The 19,855-nt window shown below is 44.2% G+C and overlaps 1 protein-coding gene across 4 annotated transcripts in view; it reads right to left on the bottom strand.

The window, feature by feature from the left end:
- Positions 1-19,855, bottom strand: part of PPP4R3B (protein phosphatase 4 regulatory subunit 3B) — a 245,534-nt gene that overhangs the window by 72,318 nt on the left and 153,361 nt on the right. For 3 of the 4 annotated variants that reach the window (XM_030196214.1, XM_030196215.1, XM_030196211.1), the window contains exons 8-9: positions 17,298-17,447; positions 1,554-1,656 (exon numbers count right to left, since the gene is read on the bottom strand). In XM_030196214.1, the coding sequence (XP_030052074.1) occupies positions 1,554-1,656; positions 17,298-17,447 (253 nt within the window). The remainder of the gene's footprint in view (positions 1-1,553; positions 1,657-17,297; positions 17,448-19,855) is intronic. The other variant, XM_030196212.1, reaches the window with a different exon arrangement.

Here is a 19,855-nt window from a genome sequence, read left to right as displayed (position 1 = left end):
GCTCCACCTTCCTCCTGCAGCTTACTTACTCTCCCTCAGGCTGCTCCTGATCATTTTGCCAGCAAGAATGGGAATCTCTTCCTTGCTGAATGCCCCCCAGCTGACATCATAGAGGCTTTCCCCAGTGACTGGCTGTCTGTTTTTATTTCTCCGCACCTCTAAGCTGCTTTCTGCTCTCCAACACAGTTTTGCTCCTCTCACTCCTATTCCAATGCTATTGAAAAATGCAAGCAGACTGCTCATCTCAGAAGTTGCCCTTACACAACAGCTGCAGACCTGGCGGAAAATTTTGCAAGTAAAAGGTAAGTGCCCCTGTGTATCGCACGAATGCTCATGTTAATACTAATGAGCTTGTTGTAATACATTTGCATTGGATTATCGGTAGCTGATATGGTGAACAGTTAAAGCCACATAGAACTTCTTTATGCATTAGACTCTAAATAACGCTTGCTTTAAACCGGCTACAACCAGTCTAAAGCAAACATTGCAAGCATGGTAAGCTTTGTGCATCAGGCCCTAAGTTCTAAACTAGTACTGTATACAAACTTCTGGAATAAAACATGAGCTACAATCAAAAATGGCAAGACAGACAGACATGATGGCACTCAGATTCAGTTTCTTTCTCTTTTTCTCTACTCACACTTAATTGGCCTTTTTATTTTAAAAAATTGGATATTACAAAATAGCACCAAGAAAAAAGAACAAATGAGTTAAGTTCAAACATTTAGTGATTTCTAAGACTTGATTCCTGGGTGTCATATTGCCATGCTAGAAACTCATTCTAGGATTTGTCTAAGATCAGTGGGGCCACTGCAGAGTGTGGTGTGTTTGACAGACTGAGGATAGTGAGCAGCAATACATTTTTCACACCAACAGGGAGATTGTGGGAGGTTGGGGTTTTGAGAGATGGCTGCAGTAGCAGGAATGGGGGAAAAGAAATCAAGAGTAAAAAGGAAGGGCCAACAATAATTACTATTCACATTTGCTGTATATAATAATAATCATAAATTGACAAACAAAAATATAAGCATCACCAGAATGTATCTGGTCTCTCCTGATGATGCTTTCTAGTCTTCCTTTCTGGCTTGCAAGAGAGTTAGAGATAGCTTTTTGGCCTGCATCAGATTTGTCCAGATGCTGGTAATAATTCAGACTGGCATATATAAGTTACTGTTTAAGCAGTTTTAACGGTTCTTTACAATATTCTAATATGGAAAATATGTACAAGTAAAACTGTGCCCAAAAGGTAAATCACAAAGAATCTATTTAACATGCAACAGTTCTTTCATAATACAACTTTTGATAATGTAGGGGAAGATAACTGATTCTTCCAGTAAGAAAAATTAACTGGGATAAGGAAGAATATATAGAGCCTAAAGTTATTTGATTATAAATTATTGGAATAGAAGCCTCAGTAACCACATATCACTGCAGACACACTTGGTGATTTTAGCACATCTTAATGTTAGAGAGTAGTTAGCAACTACACAGCTTGCATCCAAAAATACACAGGGAACCTAATGTAAGAAATGCCAGTTGAACAGTGATCTTACCTGTTTCAAGTTTATCTTCTGAAGTATTAGCCAAGAGTGGTGCAGTGAGGACATGCATGCAATGATTATAGAAGAAATTAAGAAACTCGCTTTTTTCAGTTTTCTGAAAAATACAGAATTTTAAGTGCAATAGTAGTTAAGCAATATAATGGTGACTTGTTTCTACTGAAAAGCAAAATATAATATGGCAGCTGTCCACTAAGTATCAACATTTAGAGGAAACTGAAGAACATTTAGCTGAATACATTCCATATCTGTTTTATACTGGAGACATACTTTTTCTTTAATTCTGAAATTTAAAATTTAATTCAAACTAATAATTTGTGCAGCATAAGTTTATTCATCAACAAACAGAACTGAAATCAGCCACGCAAGTGGTAACCATCATCTGACAGCGCCAATTCAGAACAGCTTACCCAGAGCTCAAACTAGATTAAAATTCCGAGTGTATGTGGCCCTCCCTATATAAGCAGGATTACCCTCAGTCTCCTCAGTTTGGGTTTTCTCCACTCTACTACATGAACACTGAAATAAAGCTCTCCCAACTTTTTCACTGAATAGTATTTCTTCCCTTTTTTATGCTTTTTAAATTTTTTTAGTTTATATTATTTTACTTAAAAGTAACATTTTTATTAGTTTTTATTTGGAGGCTCGGAAAGGGGTGGGGGGTGGGAGACACACTGATGTCAAGGAACCATGCCATAGGTTAAGTCAGGCTTCAGACCCTGCCCAACCTGTGGAAGAAAGCCAGCAATGACACCCACAGCTGTTTGTTTGTGGTGTGTGCATCACAATAGGATTGTTATGAGCATGGCTGCATGTCCACACAAGCCCAGCAGAATTACCTCAACCAGCTCTGTGACCATTATGAGGCAGAGGAGAGGATCAGATCTTCAGCACAGAGACTGGTCAACTATACAGCCTAGCAGGTCATCCTCCCTTAATACTGCATCTGTCCACTCATGCAGTAGCTTCATACAAATCAAATCAAATCTTGTGAACTGCTAAAATCCCCATTTCTGAGTTTACATCATAGGTGGAACACAGGTTAAATACAATCTTATAGGTCACTAGAGAATGTAATAGAGGAGAGTCATCTAACAGACCTAAAGACAGCTAAGGGATATAAAAGTAGTAATGGTGGTTATGCAGCAGGGTTTGGAAAGAGAAAACATCTTTCAAAAGTTAAGGTAGCTAAACTCTGATCTAATAGCGAGAGGAAAATGAGTTCCATAAAGAAACTACTAATACAGGGAAGAGAGAACTGAAGATCTTGTGAAGTAGAATTACCTTATAGAACAGTGATGCTAAAATCAGTTGTTCTTTCAGTCTGTTGGATCGAATGTTACATAATAATCAGACATTAATCACCAGTTCAGATGTGATGCCATGGAAAACTTGAAAAACTAGACAAGTTCCTTTAAACCTGATTCTTTCAACTATGAATGGCCAGTGCAGTTTGACAAGATAAGATGAAACGCTAGTATATCTATTCAGTCTGAAATAAGCCTTGCCGCTGTGTTCTGTATAAATTGCAGTTTTTTCTGATGTTAGGATTTAATACCAAGAAATAAGACATTACAGTACTCCAGATGTGGTATGATCAGCATTTGGACCAACGGTGCAAAGGCTTTTTGATCAAAGAATGAAAGTGTTTTCTTCCATAATTGGTTAATATGGGATGAAAATGTTAGGAAGGCGTCAAGAAAGATCCCAAGCACTCTGGCTTCAGATTCAACTGTGAAGGTTCTATCATTTGACAGTATTATTGAAGTTGGGACCTCAACTCCTGCTTTTTCTCCATTGCTTTTTGAAGTGTCGACAGTTCAGTTTCAGCTTAGACAGCTCTTCAGAAAACCAAGGAGATTTTCTGACTGCCTTGACCTTTTTGATAGTAACTAGAACAATTTTATCCAACACAGATATTACTTTATTGTACCAAAAAGATTTTACCAATTCTTGCAAAGGAATCCATGGGGTAAAGGAGTCTCTCTGCTCAGTCCAGAAACTGGACTCATTGATTTTCCCTCTGGTGGATATCAGTTTAAAAGATTGATGTTTGGATAGGACGACAGCTGGATATTTATTTGTTATATTTGTATCCCACCTATCTGTAGGCTCAATGCGGCTTACATAGTACCGGAAAGGCGTTTGCAGACTCCTGTGTGAACAAATACAAAGTGATGTTGTGGTAAGATAAAGTTCATGTGGCATAGCCACATTAGGGCATCGTATATTAAAAACAGGAAGCCGGCAAAAGAATCGGTTGGACCGCTAGATGACCAAGGAGTAAAAGAGGCGATCAGGGAAGACAAAGCTGTACTGTAGAGATTAAATGAATTCTTTACTTCTGTCTTCACTGATCTGGGTGGGATACCGGTGCCAGAAATGGTATTCGAAGCTGACAAGTTAGAGAAACTTAATGAATTCTTTGTAAACCTGGAGGATGTAATGAGGCAGTTCTACAAACTGAAGAGTAGCAAATCTCCTGGACCGGATGGTATTCATCCCAGAGTACTGATAGAACTGAAAAATGAACTTGTGGAGCTACTGATAGTAATATGTCATTTATCCTTAAAATCGAGCGTGGTACTGGAAGATTGGAGGGTGGCCAATGTAACGCCGATTTTGTTTTAGTAAAGTCTAGTTGGTAGTGGTCAGACCATGGTACAGGCTTCCACTTAAATGAGTTAATCAAGTTGGTGGGATAGGAAGTATAGTCCAGAGTGTGGCCTGAATGTAACTTACCTTGAGCTACTACTGAAAAAGATGTGAGCAAAATCCAAATAAACAAATAAATAAATAAAATTGTTCCTGACAGATCTGGCAATATAAGTTACAGGTACGGGAGTAAAGCGAGTCATATGTTCCAATAAAGAGACTTCAAAAGAAACAAAGAAAGTTCAAAGTTCTGTAGACAAGTTGGAAACTCCAAAACAAGAGGTTTGTAATCAGTGCTTCACACATTCTTTTAGTCTTTACACAACTGTGTGGAGCACTGATTATAATCCTCTGTTTTGGAGTTTCCAACATGTCTACGGAATTTTGAACTTTCAGTTTATATGAATTATAAATCCACTGAATTTAGCAGAACAAGTTTTACAACTGAGGATGGTCGAGGACGTATGAAGATCGCTTAATCAAAACATGCAAGCACTGGCGATTCAAATGAAAGAACAATGACTGAATGATATGTGATGATTGAGAATTACTGCCTTCAGCCTGTCATTTATCATGATTGTATTTCTATCTAAAAACTTATAAGGGTAATTTATGTAAGTAAGGACAATTTATAGAAGGATAACTCCATTAGTGGTCTGGATTGGGCTGTAAACATTTTTAAATCAATGTTTAAGATATGAAAAAATATATATATTTTGATATGGGATATTATCTTTTTCAGTGAATAATAAAGTTAGTATTTAATACAAATCATTGTACTAGTTTTATAACCCTGCTGTTTTGAAAGAATTTACATCATAAAATAAGGGACTAAGAGCTTGCCAGTTACCTGTAAACAGCTGCTCCCACAACCCCCACAAGCACTTTCCTCTGTCATCCCAATGCAGTTATGCCCCCAACCTTACTCCAACACTCTGCTCAATTTTTGGTGTTCCTTTATTTTATTTTTTACTTTACTGTTACAGAAGGCAGGCAAAAGAAATTCCAAGCCCTATGGGAAGAAAGGAGAGGAGGAAAATGGTGAGAAGGTGGGGATGAGGGGCACTCAACAGCTGACACTAACCTCCCAATAAAGCTAGTCACTGCTTGACTAAGCCAAACACTCATGAGCCCCAAAGCACAGGCCTTGCTCCGCCAGGCTTACAGTCTGAGATTAATCACAAAATCCTGTTCAATCAGACCTAAAGACCAAGCCCTTGAGAGCTGAGGCACAAGCCCACCCCCACAGGAATACACTGTCTGCAAACAGACTCCGAGTCAATCCAAGAGCTACTGTACTAGTCCAGCATGTGTCTACCATCTGCTACAGACAGAGAATGCTTGCAAGTTTCAGGGCTGCACCTTATAGCAATGATGTCATATTAACATAGTAAACTACAGCAAAGAAAGATCAATATGGCCCATCAAGTATACCTAGGAAGGTTGTTAGAGTTGTACCTGCCACACAGTACAAGTCATTTCCCCCATGATTACTTAGTGCAAACGTCATTACATTGTTGAGATGTTCTATGCTTGGGAGGGATCCATTACGTAGACTCCACTCCTTTCTGAATTATAGCACTGTTTCCACTAGTCTTCTTGCAAAAAAATAGTTCCCAATGTTGCTTTTGATGCTATCCCCCTGTAGCTTCACTTCATGTCCTCTAGTTTTAGAGCATCACCTCAATTGGAAAAGGCTTGTTTTTTCAGCACTTCCTTTCAAATATTTAAAGGTCTTTATCATACTCCCTGTGTTCCCCTTCTCCTCTAAGATATGCGTGTTTAGGTTCTCCAGTCTCTTTTCATATGTCTTTTAATGGCAATCTCTTGCCATTTTGTCACCACTAGAAAAGTGTGTTCTCTGTTTCCATCTACTGGCAGGACGGCACATACCCATAGCGGGGTTATAAGGAATGGCTTCTAGTGACCTCATTGCCAGATCTGGCTAACATCCTAAGGGACAGAGCTATGCATTTTCTTCAATCACACGGCTTCCTCAACTCTGACAAGTCAGCCCTTCTGCATAAAAGAACATTATAGAAGCATTTCTGGACTCAGAGCAAACAAAAGCCTTTTTTCCTGCAGGAAAGACAAGAAATGGTGAGCCCATCAATTCAAGCTGTTCAATTCTCCCCTTTGGTCACTAGAGCCTATTTAGAAAAGGTAGGCCATATGGCTTCTCCAGTGCATGTAGTCCCCTCTTGCAGAATTCAAAATGAAGTGGCCTCAGGTTTTAGTGGCATCAAAATTCCCAGCGTTTGTCTTCTAAGAAAAGCCATTTGCCTTGCTTAAAGCCATGTTGCAAAAGTGGACTATAGAAGTCAATCTTCTTAATGGACACCCCTTTAATTGGGCTTTGCACCATAGCTTTATGTCATACTACTGCTTGGCCCATGCTTCAATCAGTCAAAATCAATACAATAATCCTTGTTATAAATACTCAAAGCGCTAATAAAATTATAATAATGAGCCACTTAAAGCCAGCATTAAAGCCTACAACAGGTCTGCTGTATAATGTGGCTAAATTTAATCATAGAGATACTCCTGTGCAAACAATGTGACAAGTTTAAATATATACAATGAGAATCTTCAATTTGAAATAGGCATTTTTATAGACCTGTACTTGCATTATAATAAATGTGTATAACAATGTCCAAAAAAAGAGTGCTACCTAACACTTAACTTTCAACTGGTTGTAATCATGAATGTGCGGTCCCCAGAGCCCGACTAACGACTACTTTGGGGGTTGAGGAGAAACTGCCACTTCCACAGGGCATAGATGAGAGAGAGAGAGAGAAAAAAAAATAAAAGAATACAACTTCTATTGTTTCACACTGCTTACAAATATCATTTGTTTCAGGATCTCACATGGAGAGTTATTGATAAAGTTTTACTATCCCCTAGACGTGGTGGTCATGAGTTATATCTGGCATGCTGAGAACAATTTTGGATCTATGAAACAGGATCCTTGGAACCTGCTGGTTTAAATAAAGAGCTTGAATGGAATACCATAATATAAATAGGGAGGGAGGAGGGGTTCCCCCCAACATTTTAATTTTTTCATGCTTCTTTGTTATTATTAGAGCTGCAAGTTAATCGAGGCCAACGAGTTAATCACTAATCGTGCTTAAAGCGAAAGCTACATACCTGTAGAAGGTATTCTCCGAGGACAGCAGGCTGATTGTTCTCACGAATGGGTTGACGTCCCCTCCGGAGATCTTCACTAGCAACAACGTTTGCTAGCCCTCGCATGCGCATGCACATTGCTCATGCACGACCGTCTTCCCACCCGAACGCGAGTGTGCTCGCCAGTCCAGTAAATAGCAAAGACAAGGGATGACACAACTCCAAAGGGGAGGTGGGCGGGTTGGTGAGAACAATCAGCCTGCTGTCCTCGGAGAATACCTTCTACAGGTATGTAGCTTTCGCTTTCTCTGAGGACAAGCAGGCTGCTTGTTCTCACGAATGGGGTATCCCTAGCCCCCAGGCTCACTCAAAACAACAAACATTGGTCAATTGGGCCTCGCAACGGCGAGGACATAACTGAGATTGACCTAAACTTATTCAACTAACTGAGAATGCAGCCTGGAACAGAATAAAAATGGGCCTAGGGGGGTGGAGTTGGATTCTAAACCCTGAACAGATTCTGCAGCACCGACTGCCCAAACCAACTGTCGCGTCTGATATCCTGCTGAAGGCAGTAATGCGATGTGAATGTGTGGACGGATGACCACGCCGCAGCCTTGCAAATCTCTTCAATAGTGGCTGACTTCAAGTGAGCCACTGATGCTGCCATGGCTTGAACACTATGAGCCGTGACATGACCCTCAAGAGTCAACCCAGCCTGGGCGTAAGTAACATAGTAACCTAGTAGATGCCAGCAGAAAAAGACCTGCACGGTCCATCCAGTCTGCCCAACAAGACAACTCATATGTGCTACTTTTTGTGTATACCCTACTTTGATTTGTACCTGTGCTCTTCAGGACACAGACCGTATAAGTCTGCCCAGCACTATCCTCGCCTCCCAACCACCGGCTCTGGCACAGACCGTATAAGTCTGCCCAGCACTATCCTCGCCTCCCAACCACCGGCTCTGGCACAGACCGTATAAGTCTGCCCAGCACTATCCCTGCCTCCCACCACCGGCTCTGGCACAGACCGTATAAGTCTGCCCAGCACTATCCCTGCCTCTCAACCAAAGTGAAGGAAATGCAATCTGCTAGCCAATTGGAAATGATGCGTTTCCCGACAACCACTCCCCTTCTGTTGGGATCAAAAGAAATAAACAATTGGGCAGACTGTCTGTGGGGCTGTGTCCGCTCCAGGTAGAAGGCCAATGCTCGCTTGCAGTCCAGTGTGTGCAGCTGACGTTCAGCAGGGCGGGTATGAGGACGGGGAAAGAATGTTGGCAAGACAGTTGACTGGTTAAGATGGAACTCCGACACCACCTTCGGCAAGAACTTAGGGTGAGTGTGGAGGACTACTCTGTTATGATGAAATTTGGTATAAGGAGCATCAGCTACCAAGGCTTGAAGCTCACTGACTCTGCGAGCTGAAGTAACTGCCACCAAGAAAATGACCTTCCAGGTCAAGTACTTCAGATGGCAAGAATCCAGTGGCTCAAAAGGAGGTTTCATCAGCTGGGTGAGAACGACATTGAGATCCCATGACACAGTAGGCGGCTTGGTAGGGGGCTTTGACAAAAGCAAACCTCTCATGAAGCGAACAACTAAAGGCTGTCCCGAGATCGGCTTACCTTCCACATGGTAATGGTATGCACTAATCGCACTAAGATGAACTCTTACAGACTTGGTCTTTAGACCAGACTCGGACAAGTGCAGAAGGTGTTCAAACAGGGTCTGTGTAGGACAGGAGCGAGGATCTAGGGCCTTGCTGTCACACCAAATGGCAACCCTCTGCCAGAGAAAAAAGTAACTCTTCTTAGTGGAATCTTTCCTGGAAGCAAGCAAGACATGGGAGACACCCTCTGAGAGACCCAAGGATGTAAAATCTACGTCCTCAACATCCAGGCCGTGAGAGCCAGGGACCGGAGGTTGGGATGCAGAAGCGCCCCCTCGTTCTGAGTAATGAGGGACGGGAAACACTCCAATCTCCACGATTCTTTGGAGGACAACTCCAGAAGAAGAGGGAACCATATCTGACGTGTCCAAAACGGGGCGATCAGAATCATGGTGCCTCGATATTGCTTGAGTTTCAGCAAAGTCTTCCCCACCAAAGGTATATGGGAGGATAAGCATACAGAAGGCCCTTCCCCCAATCCAGCAGAAAGGCATCCGACGCTAGCCTGCCATGGGCCTGAAGTCTGGAACAGAACTGAGGGACCACCTTGTGGTTGATTCAAGTGGCAAAGAGATCTACCGAGGGGGTGCCCCACACGTGGAAGATCTCGTGTACCACTCTGAAATTGAGCGACCACTTGTGAGGTTGCACGATCCTGCTCAACCTGTCGGCCAGACTGTTGTTTACGCCTACCAGATATGTGGCCTGAAGAAACACGCCGTTCCGGCGAGTCCAAAGCCACATTCTGACGGCCTCCTGACACAGGAGGCGAGATCCGGTGCCCCCCTGCTTGTTGATATAATACATGGCAACCTGATTGTCCGTCTGAATTTGGATAATTTGATGGGACAGCCGATCCCTGAAAGCCTTTAGAGCGTTCCAGATTGCTCGCAACTCCAGGAGATTGATCTGCAACCCTGTTTCCTGAAGGACCAACTCCCTTGGGTATAAAGCCCATCGACATGAGCTCCCCAGACCAGGAGAGAGGCATCCGTCCTCAGCACCTTTTGTAACTGAGGAATTTGGAAAGGACGTCCCAGAGTCAAATTGGACCGAATTGTCCACCAATGCAGGGATTGGAGAAAATTCGTGGACAGCAGGACTACGTCTTCTAGGTCCCCAGCGGCTTGGTACCACTGAGAAGCTAGGGTCCATTGAGCTGATCTCAAGTGAAGGCAGGCCATGGGAGTCACATGGTCTGTGGAGGCCATGTGGCCGAAAAATCTTAACATCTGCCGAGCTGTGATCTGCTGAGATGCCCGCACCCAGGAGACGAGAGACAGAAGAGTGTCGGCACCCGCCTCTGGAAGGTAGGCACGAGCCGTCTGAGAGACCAGCAGAGCTCCTATGAATTCTAGTTTCTGGACTGGAAGAAGGTGGGACTTTGGATAATTTATCACAAACCCTAGTAGCTCCAGAAGTCGAATAGTCATCTGCATGGACTGTAGAGCTCCTGCCTCGGAGGTGTTCTTCATCAGCCAATCGTCGAAATAAGGGAACACGTGCACTCCCAGTCTGCTTAGAGATGCTGCTACGACAGCCAGGCACTCTGTGAACACCCTGGGCGCAGAGGCGAGACCAAAGGGTAGCACACAGTACTGAAAATGCCGTGTTCCCAGACGGAATCGAAGATACTGCCTGTGAGCTGGCAGTATCGGGATGGGAGTGTAAGCATCCTTTAAGTCCAGAGAGCATAGCCAATCGTTTGCCTGAATCATGGGAAGGAGGGTGCCCAGGGAAAGCATCCTGAACTTTTCTCAGACCAGATATTTGTTCAGGGCCCTTAGGTCTAGGATGGGACGCATCCCCCCGTTTTCTTTTCCACAAGGAAGTACCTGGAATAGAATCCCAACCCTTCCTGCCCCGGTGGCACGGGCTTGACCGCATTGGCGCTGAGAAGGGCGGAGAGTTCCTCTGCAAGTACCTGCTTGTGGCGGAAGCTGAAGGACTGAGCTCCCGGTGGGCAATTTGTAGGTCTGAAAATCAAATTGAGGGAGTATCCTAGTCAGACTATTTGGAGAACCCACTGGTCGGAGGTTATAAGAGGCCACTTTTGGTGAAAAAATTTTAACCTCCCCCCGACCGGCAGATCGTCTGGCACGGACACTTTGATGTCGGCTATGCTCTGCTGGAGCCAGTCAAAAGCCCGTCCCTTGCTTTTGCTGGGGAGCTGCTGGGGCCTGTTGAGGCGCACGCTGTTGACGGTAATGAGCGCGCTGGGGTTTAGCCTGGGCAGCAGGCTGGCGAGAGGGAGGATTGTACCTACGCTTATTAGAATAGGGAACAGTCCTCCTTCCCCCATAAAAGCGTCTACCTGATGAGGTAGATACTGAAGGCGTCCAGTGGGAGAATTTGTCGAAAAGCGGTGTCCCGCTGGTGGAGTTGTTCTACCACCTGTTCGACCTTTTCACCAAAAATATTATCCCCCCGGCAAGGAGAATCCGCAATCTGCTGTTGGATCCTGTTCCCCAGGTCGGAGGCACGCAGCCATGAGAGTCTGCGCATCACCACACCTTGAGCAGCGGCCCTGGACGCGACATCAAAAGTATCGTACACACCCCTGGCCAGGAATTTGCGACATGCCTTCAGCTGCCTGACCACTTGCTGAAAAGGCTTGGCCTGCTCAGAAGGGAGCTTGTCCACCAAGTCCGCCAATTGCCGCACATTGTTCAGCATATGAATGCTCATGTAGAGCTGGTAAGATTGGATTTTGGAAATGAGCATTGCAGAATGGTAGGCCTTCCGCCCAAAAGAGTCCAAGGTTCTAGAGTCACGGCCCGGGGGCGCCGAAGCGTACTCCCTAGAACTCTTGACCTTCTTAAGGGCCAAATCCACCACACCAGAGTCATGAGGCAACTGAGTCCGCATTAACTCTGGGTCCCCATGGATCCGATACTGGGATTCTATCTTCTTGGGAATGTGGGGATTAGTTAGCGGCTTCGTCCAGTTCGCCAGCAATGTCTTTTTGAGGACATGATGCATGGGTACAGTGGACGATTCCTTAGGTGGCTAAGGATAGTCCAAAAGCTCAAATATTTCGGCTCTTGGCTCATCCTCTGTAACCACAGGGAAGAGAATGGCCGTAGACATTTCCCGGATAAAGGCCGCGAAAGACAGACTCTCAGGAGGAGAAAGCTGCCTTTCAGGAGAGGGAGTAGGGTCAGAGGAAAGACAGCAAGACTCCTCGTCAGAGAAATATCTTGTGTCCTCCTCTGCTTCCCCACGAGGTCTCACCATCGGTATTGTTAATATGTGTTACAACTTGAGACCCCTCCACTGGAATAGTGGTGGGCCGAGCTCTATAGCCTAAGCTGCTGTAAAACACTGACTAGGCCTTAAAATCTGATGATGGCCTTGTAGCTGAATGCCTACGGAAGCAGGACTGGTAGGCAAGCCTTATTGGGATCTGGTGTGACATTCAAATACAGTGTAAGGGCCAAGATGGAGGAATTAATGGCTAAAATGGTAAGAAGTTAGGTTCATAAAATGGAGTCTGATTTTGGAAAGATGGCGTCTTTCTCTGTATCTCCAGAGTTGTTTACAACTCAGGATGTTACAGTTATGAAGAAATAGGTGAAAGGAGGGAGGAGTGGGCACCCAAGATGCGATTTAGCAAACTGTCGGAAAGTATGATTCACATATGAAAAAAATTGTGTGCCCATTGAGTTTAATGGGCAGAAGAGAGTATTTAAGATCTGCAAATCTAGGCGGAGTTTGGAATTTTCCCCAACTCTACCCAGAGGGCAGAACTACAGTCGTCCATCTGAGATTCCCACTGATGAGCGTGCCAGATTGATTGAAGTTCCAATTGGTGAGAATAAAGATCATTTCTAACACTTATCCTCCTAGCCTGTGCCTAAATTTCTTGACTGCATATCTATCTCTCTGAACACCCCTACACAAATAGTGTTCACATAAGCAAGGAAGCTCCTACTCCTTAGTGCATAATGTGGGAGAATAGATGCCCTAAGATACACTTAGAAACCAGGAGTCAGAAAGCCGAAGTCCTGGGTAACAGACTTAAAATGAGCCTTCTGAAACCCACCCTTCATCTCCGTGGGCACGGGTCCCCCGGAGGTCTAGAGAGGGGTAATTAAAACAGTATCGGACACCAGTTCATGAACTGGAGTCCGAAGCCGGGCCCATCTCAACTTCGTGGAAACATGGCCACGGTGGGTACGCGGAGAGGAAGACTCCTGCACCGGTGGCGATGAAGCTCCCTCCATCGATATTGTCGGGGAGTCAACCTGGGAGGCTGCCGATGCAGGCAGCGCAAGCAGTACCGGGACCGGAGACCTCACCATGGACAAGGAGCCAGCCGTCGCCTCTCTCAACAGCACCGGCGGTGCAAGCACCCCCGGTACCGGAGCGGAAGGGCGTAACAGCTCTTCCAGGATCCCTGGAAGTATAGCCCAGAGGCTCTCGTTCAGAGCGACTGTCGAGAAAGGCAAGGGGTCCGGTACCGGCGACGAGTTCAGAATCTGTCCTGGTCGAGGAGGCAGTGCCGGGCTGTCCACAACAGAGCGCATCGACATCTCTTATATGGAGGGTGAGTGGTCCTCCCGGCGTCGACACTTAGTGGGTGTCGAATCCCTCGGCGACCCAGAGCTCTCAGTACCGTGACAGGAAGGCGACCGGTGCCGATGCTTCTTTGCCTTCGCATGAAGCATGTCACCGGTACCGAAGAGGAGGACGTTGAATCCAAACGCCTCCTCGGGGCCGGGTACGAAACAGGTCGATCCCGGGGGGCCTGTACCGCAGGAGTCCTCGAGACAGGCGGAGACCTACTCGAGGGCTCACCGCTACCAGCAGGGGAATGGACAGCCCTCACCTGCGCTCCTAATGACATAAGTACATAAGTACATAAGTAGTGCCATACTGGGAAAGACCAAAGGTCCATCTAGCCCAGCATCCTGTCACCGACAGTGGCCAATCCAGGTCAAGGGCACCTGGCACGCTCCCCAAACGTAAAAACATTCCAGACAAGTTATACCTAAAAATGCGGAATTTTTCCAAGTCCATTTAATAGCGGTCTATGGACTTGTCCTTTAGGAATCTATCTAACCCCTTTTTAAACTCCGTCAAGCTAACCGCCCGTACCACGTTCTCCGGCAACGAATTCCAGAGTCTAATTACACGTTGGGTGAAGAAAAATTTTCTCCGATTCGTTTTAAATTTACCACACTGTAGCTTCAACTCATGCCCTCTAGTCCTAGTATTTTTGGATAGCGTGAACAGTCGCTTCACATCCACCCGATCCATTCCACTCATTATTTTATACACTTCTATCATATCTCCCCTCAGCCGTCTCTTCTCCAAGCTGAAAAGCCCTAGCCTTCTCAGCCTCTCTGCACCTACTGACGACATCGATACCTCCGATGACCTCGGTACCGCAGACGTCAAAGCACCAGACGAGGCTCCGAACAGAACGTTCCACTGAGCCAATCTCGCCGCCTGAGTCCTCTTCTTGAGCTGGAGGCACAAAGTACAGGCGTTAGGGCGATGACCAGCCCCGAGACACTGAAGACACGAAATGTGCCTATCAGCGAGCGAGATCGTCCGGCTGCACCGCGTGCACTTTTTGAAGCCGCTGGCAGACTTCGATGACATGGGCGGAAAAAATCACGCCGGCGAAGTCAAAATTTGCGATGGTGACAAAAAAGAGCACCAAAACAGGGAAAAAACCCCTACAGGCCGCCAAAAAGGCCGCTTCCGATGACGAAAGGAAACTTAAGGGGAAAAACACAGGAAATAGCAGAAAAAAGGAATTAAAAAAAAAAAAAACAAGACGAAAAGATGCGAACGGAAGACTTTCCGACCACTTCCGAATGGAAGAAAGCAGCGAAAAAGGCGCGAGGAGTCTCCTTGAGGCGCAGAACGATCGAGAACGGCCGTCTGGAGCCGCGGAAAAAAAGAAGACTGACGAGCACACTCGCGTTCGAGCGGGAAGACGGTTGCGCATGCGCACGCAAGGGCTAGCAAACGTTGTTGCTAGTGATGATCTCCAATCGGAGGGGCTGCCGTGGACTTCAACCCATTTGTGAGAACAAGCAGCCTGCTTGTCCTCGGAGAAAAAAAAATGTAATTGCGGTTGATACTTAACCCCCCCCCCCCCCCCCCCCCCCAGTCTAGCATCTCTTGCTCCCTCTCTGGCAGCTCTCCTTTCCCAGTTTACTTCGTTAGTTGTCTTGTGGTAAATCTTCACCTTGCAGGGGCCAGCAGCATATTGAAATGTTGCCTCAGCCTGCACCGGGCCTTTCCTTCTGATCCATCTTGGTCCTGCCTCCTTCTGATGCAACTTCCTATTTTCAGAAAGGGGTGCTAGAATAGAAGGAAAGGCACAGGGGGGCACATGACAGAATGGGTGATGCCCCCCCTAAAACTACAGTACCTGTTCAATGGCTGTTGGGGTAGCTGAAGCCCCGCCAGCATACAAAATCCTTTTCTTGGGTCACCCCCTTCCTCCTTGTACTGCCTCAGGAGCGAGGAAGTTAGCGGGGTGCCTCCATCCACCAACGCTTGCACTCCCCAAGCATGCTTAGTTTGAGCATTAACTGAGCATACTCGGGGAGTGCAGGCATCAGCGGATGATACCCCGCTGAATTGCTTGCTATTGAGGCAGCACAAGGAGGAAGGGGGACACTTTGGCAGTAGATTTCTTCAACTGGCTTCAGCATCCCCAACAGCAAAGTTATGTCGTCTAATTGGGGGGGGGGGGGGGTGAGAAGAGAAAATGTGCCCCCCCCCCCCCCCCCATGAACAGCAGACTATGGCCCAACGATTAAACATTTTAATCACATCGGAGATTTTTGCCGAACTGCAGCCCTAGTTATTATGAGTTGTTAATAAAGATTTTTGTATTGTAGTCATATACTAGGGGCACTGCCTTCTGGGAGTCTTAAATGCCACTGTCATGTTGGCACATTGTCTGCACAAAAGTAGCTCTATGATTATATTTGAGTTATGCAGCAGTCCTATTGTGGGCTTTAATGCTGGCTCTGAGTGCACATTATGAAAGCTTCTCCATTATTATAATTGTTATTATCCTTTTTTTGGTACATTGTGATTCTTTGGTTTTATCAAACGTAGTGTATTCAGTCAAGCAATAGTGAGCAATCTGACTTTGTGACCTATTCAGCTCTCAACACTGAGGCATTTATCTAAGACATTCAAGCAATCTTGAACTTAGTCACCTACCTGTGTGCCCAATTCAATCCTCCTTGTTAACAGAGAAAGGACAAATAGGTGTTCTCTGTAGGCAACAGTATCAAATCAGGCACACAAATTCACCCAAAGCTGCTATTTAGAAAGTTATTAATATAAATACATAAGTACTGTCATACTGGGAAAGACCAAAGGTCCATCGAGCCCAGCATCCTGTTAACAACAGTGGCCAATCCAGGTCGCAAATACCCGGCAAGATCCCAAAAATGTACAAAACATTTTATACTGCTTATCCCAGAAATAGTGGATTTTCCCCAAATCCATTTAGTAACAGTCTATGGACTTTTCCTTTAGGAAACCGTCCAAAACTTTTTTAAAACTCCGCTAAGCTAACCGCCTTTACCACATTCTCTGGCAACGAATTCCAGAGTTTAATTACACGTTGAGTGAAGAAAGATTTTCTCCGATTCGTTTTAAATTTACTACATTGTAGCTTCATTGCATGCCCCCTAGTCCTAGTATTTTTGGAAAGCGTGAACAGACGCTTCACATCTACCCGTTCAACTCCACTCATTATTTTATAGACCTCTATCATATCTCCCCTCAGCCGCCTTTTCTCCAACCTGAAGAGCCCTAGCCACTTTAGCCTTTCCTCATAGGGAAGGCGTCCCATCTCCTTTATCATTTTCGTCACCCTTCTCTGCACCTTTTCTAATTCCACTATATCTTTTTTGAGATGCCGCAACCAGACTTGAACACAATATTCGAGGTGCGGTCGCACCATGGAGCAATACAAAGGCATTACAGCACCCAATTAATAGTATCAGAACACAAAGACCTTAAAGAGACCATAGTAGATATCAGCCAAAACAAATCTTGCTTAAAGAAAATAATTACACTCTAAGCAAACACACTGCAATTAATGTGCACCACCACAAGTCACAGGTTAGCTAATTTATCGATTTATTTTATGCTGAATCAGGAACGTAAGACATAAAAGACCTAATCATTTAACTCTTCTGAGGACAACTATTAAACACACAGTATCATGTTTAAATTTTAAAATTAAACAGTTTTTAACACTCTATGATATTTGATAAAACAATAAACATTCTTTACCCATTTGTTTGTTCTTACATTAGCTGTGGCTAACATGTTCTCTGGATCAATTAGAGTACGTAACAGTCCCATTAACTGGACGGCTCCTCCAAGTTCAGGGTCAGTATCACAGATCATTTGTTCAATTACTACATTAATGAGCAGAATATCCTGCAGAAAATGAAAACACAGTTTAAAACATTTTCCTGGAAAACCCGCATATATTAATAGGCTATGGGTTCCCAACCAGTCTTTGGGACATACCCATCCAACCAGGTTTTCAGGGTATCCATAATGAATACATGAAACAAATCTGTGTGCACTGCCACCCCTGTATGCAAATCTGTGTCATGAATATTTCACTCTGGATAGCCTGGATATAACAAAAGAGAGGGAACAAAGTACAAACTAAAGTCCAAACAAAAAAAACAGCACCACAGGCCTTTAAAAATGGAACACAGTTCTTTAATGAATGAGCCTTGACAAAAAGACCCGACACGGGCCGTGTTTCGGTGACTAGCACCTGCGTCAGGGGTCTACATAGAATACAAAACATAGAAATAATATATTAAAAAATTTTTTTTTAAATATAATGAGTAAAACCAAAGATTAATATTTAGACTCATCATATGCATGCTTGATGAGTCTAAATATTAATCTTTGGTTTTACTCATTATATTTAAAAAAAAATTTTTTTAAATATATTATTTCTATGTTTTGTCGGGTCGGGTCTTTTTGTCAAGGCTCATTCATTAAAGAACTGTGTTCCATTTTTAAAGGCCCGTGGTGCTGTTTTTTTTGTTTGGACTCTGGATAGCCTGAACACGGAACAGATTGGATATGTGCTGAGAACTGGATAGAGAACCACTTTGACAGACAAATCCACATGAATATACAGACTTACAAGCACGATCACTCTTAGGGGTTTCAACGTTGTAAATAAAAGTTCACCGCAAAAGTTGACTAAACTACGTAATGCTCATTACAAAGCAAAACAAATGGGGAAGCTTTCTAGTCTGTCTGCCTCTATGATGCTAGTGCGGAATGGGAGATGAGGACTGGTAAGAACATAAGCGTTGCCATACTGGGACAGACTGAAGGTCCATCAAGCCCAGCATCCTGTTTCTAAAAGTGATCAATCCAGGTTACAAGTACTTGGCAAGATGTACAATACATTTTATGCCGCTTATTCTAGAAACAAGCAGTGATTTTCCCCAAGTCCATCTTAATAATGGCTTATGGACTTTTCTTTTAGGAAGTTATCCAAACCTTTTTTAAACCCCACTATGCCAACTCCTTTTACCACACTCTCTGGCAGTGAATTCCAGAGTTTAATTTCACATTGAATGAAGAAATATTTTATACGATTTGTTTTAAATTTACTACTTTGTCGCTCCATTGTGTGCCCCCTAGTCCTAGCATTTTTTTTAAAAGAGTAAACAAGCGATTCACATCTACCCGTTCCACTTCACTCATTATTTTAGACTGCTATCATATCTCCCCTCAGCCGTCTTTTCTCCAAACAGCCTAGCCACTTTAGCCTCTTCTCTGTACCTTTTCTAATTCCACTATCTTTTTTGAGATGCGGTGACCAGAATTGCTTGTGGAGGGAGAGGGATGTTCTGATAGAAATCTGATCCCCAGTGTATTATTTCTTTACAAAACTCCATTAAGTTGGAAAGAAAGGGAAAATCACGTATGATAATTTATTCCATTAGACAGATTCTGTAGCTGCTGCGATTGTCTCCCCCACAGAAAGGCACTAAGACCGTTTTTGAGTTCTGTATTTCATTAGAACCGCTAGTCCAAACCAGCCCATTTTTAAATTTAGTGTGTCATTTTCCCCGATTCTTCCCCATGTCAAATTTGGGCATGTTACATTCAATTTTCAGAAAGTTGTATTGTCCTGGACAGACGGATTTTCAAGCACCTATGTACTCAAGTACAATTTCTTTTCAACAGTGTTGATTTGGAAAGAAAAAATAAATTAGTAGTTCCACTTGAAAACTACATGACCTGAAGGAATGAGAAACAGTTTTGGAAAACACTTCTAGAATCTAGTTCTAAACTATAGCAATGTAAACATACTGTATATATTCGAATATAAACCCATCCAAATATAAAGCGAGGACAGCAGGCTTCATTCTCACAAGTGGGCAACACCGATCTGCGTCACCTGGTCCGGCATTTTGCCAAAGTTAAAAAGAGAGCTTTCTGGAGGCCGAGCCGTGCTCCACCACGCATGTGCGAGTGCCTTCCTGTCCATCTCGCGAATGCGGTCTCCTCAGTATAATACTAAAGCAAAAAACTAAAGAAAAAATAACCAAGACGACAACTTCAAAGGGAGGTGGGAGGGATTGTGAGAAGGGAAAATTAGGTTCTTACCTTGGTAATTTTCTTTCCTTTAGTCATAGCAGATGAAGCCATTACGTATGGGTTATGTCCATCAACCAGCAGGGGAGATAGAGAGCACTCAAACTTTCACAGTGCCCTCTTGGCCAGCTAGCTCCACTGCCTCTTCAGTATTTGAAGCTTCCAAAGCAGTATGGCAAACCGCAATGGGAATCACAAGAGCTTTC

Source organism: Microcaecilia unicolor, chromosome 3 (assembly GCF_901765095.1).
Source record: "Microcaecilia unicolor chromosome 3, aMicUni1.1, whole genome shotgun sequence".
NCBI lineage: Eukaryota > Metazoa > Chordata > Amphibia > Gymnophiona > Siphonopidae > Microcaecilia > Microcaecilia unicolor.
This window is presented reverse-complemented; position numbering and strand designations above follow the sequence as displayed.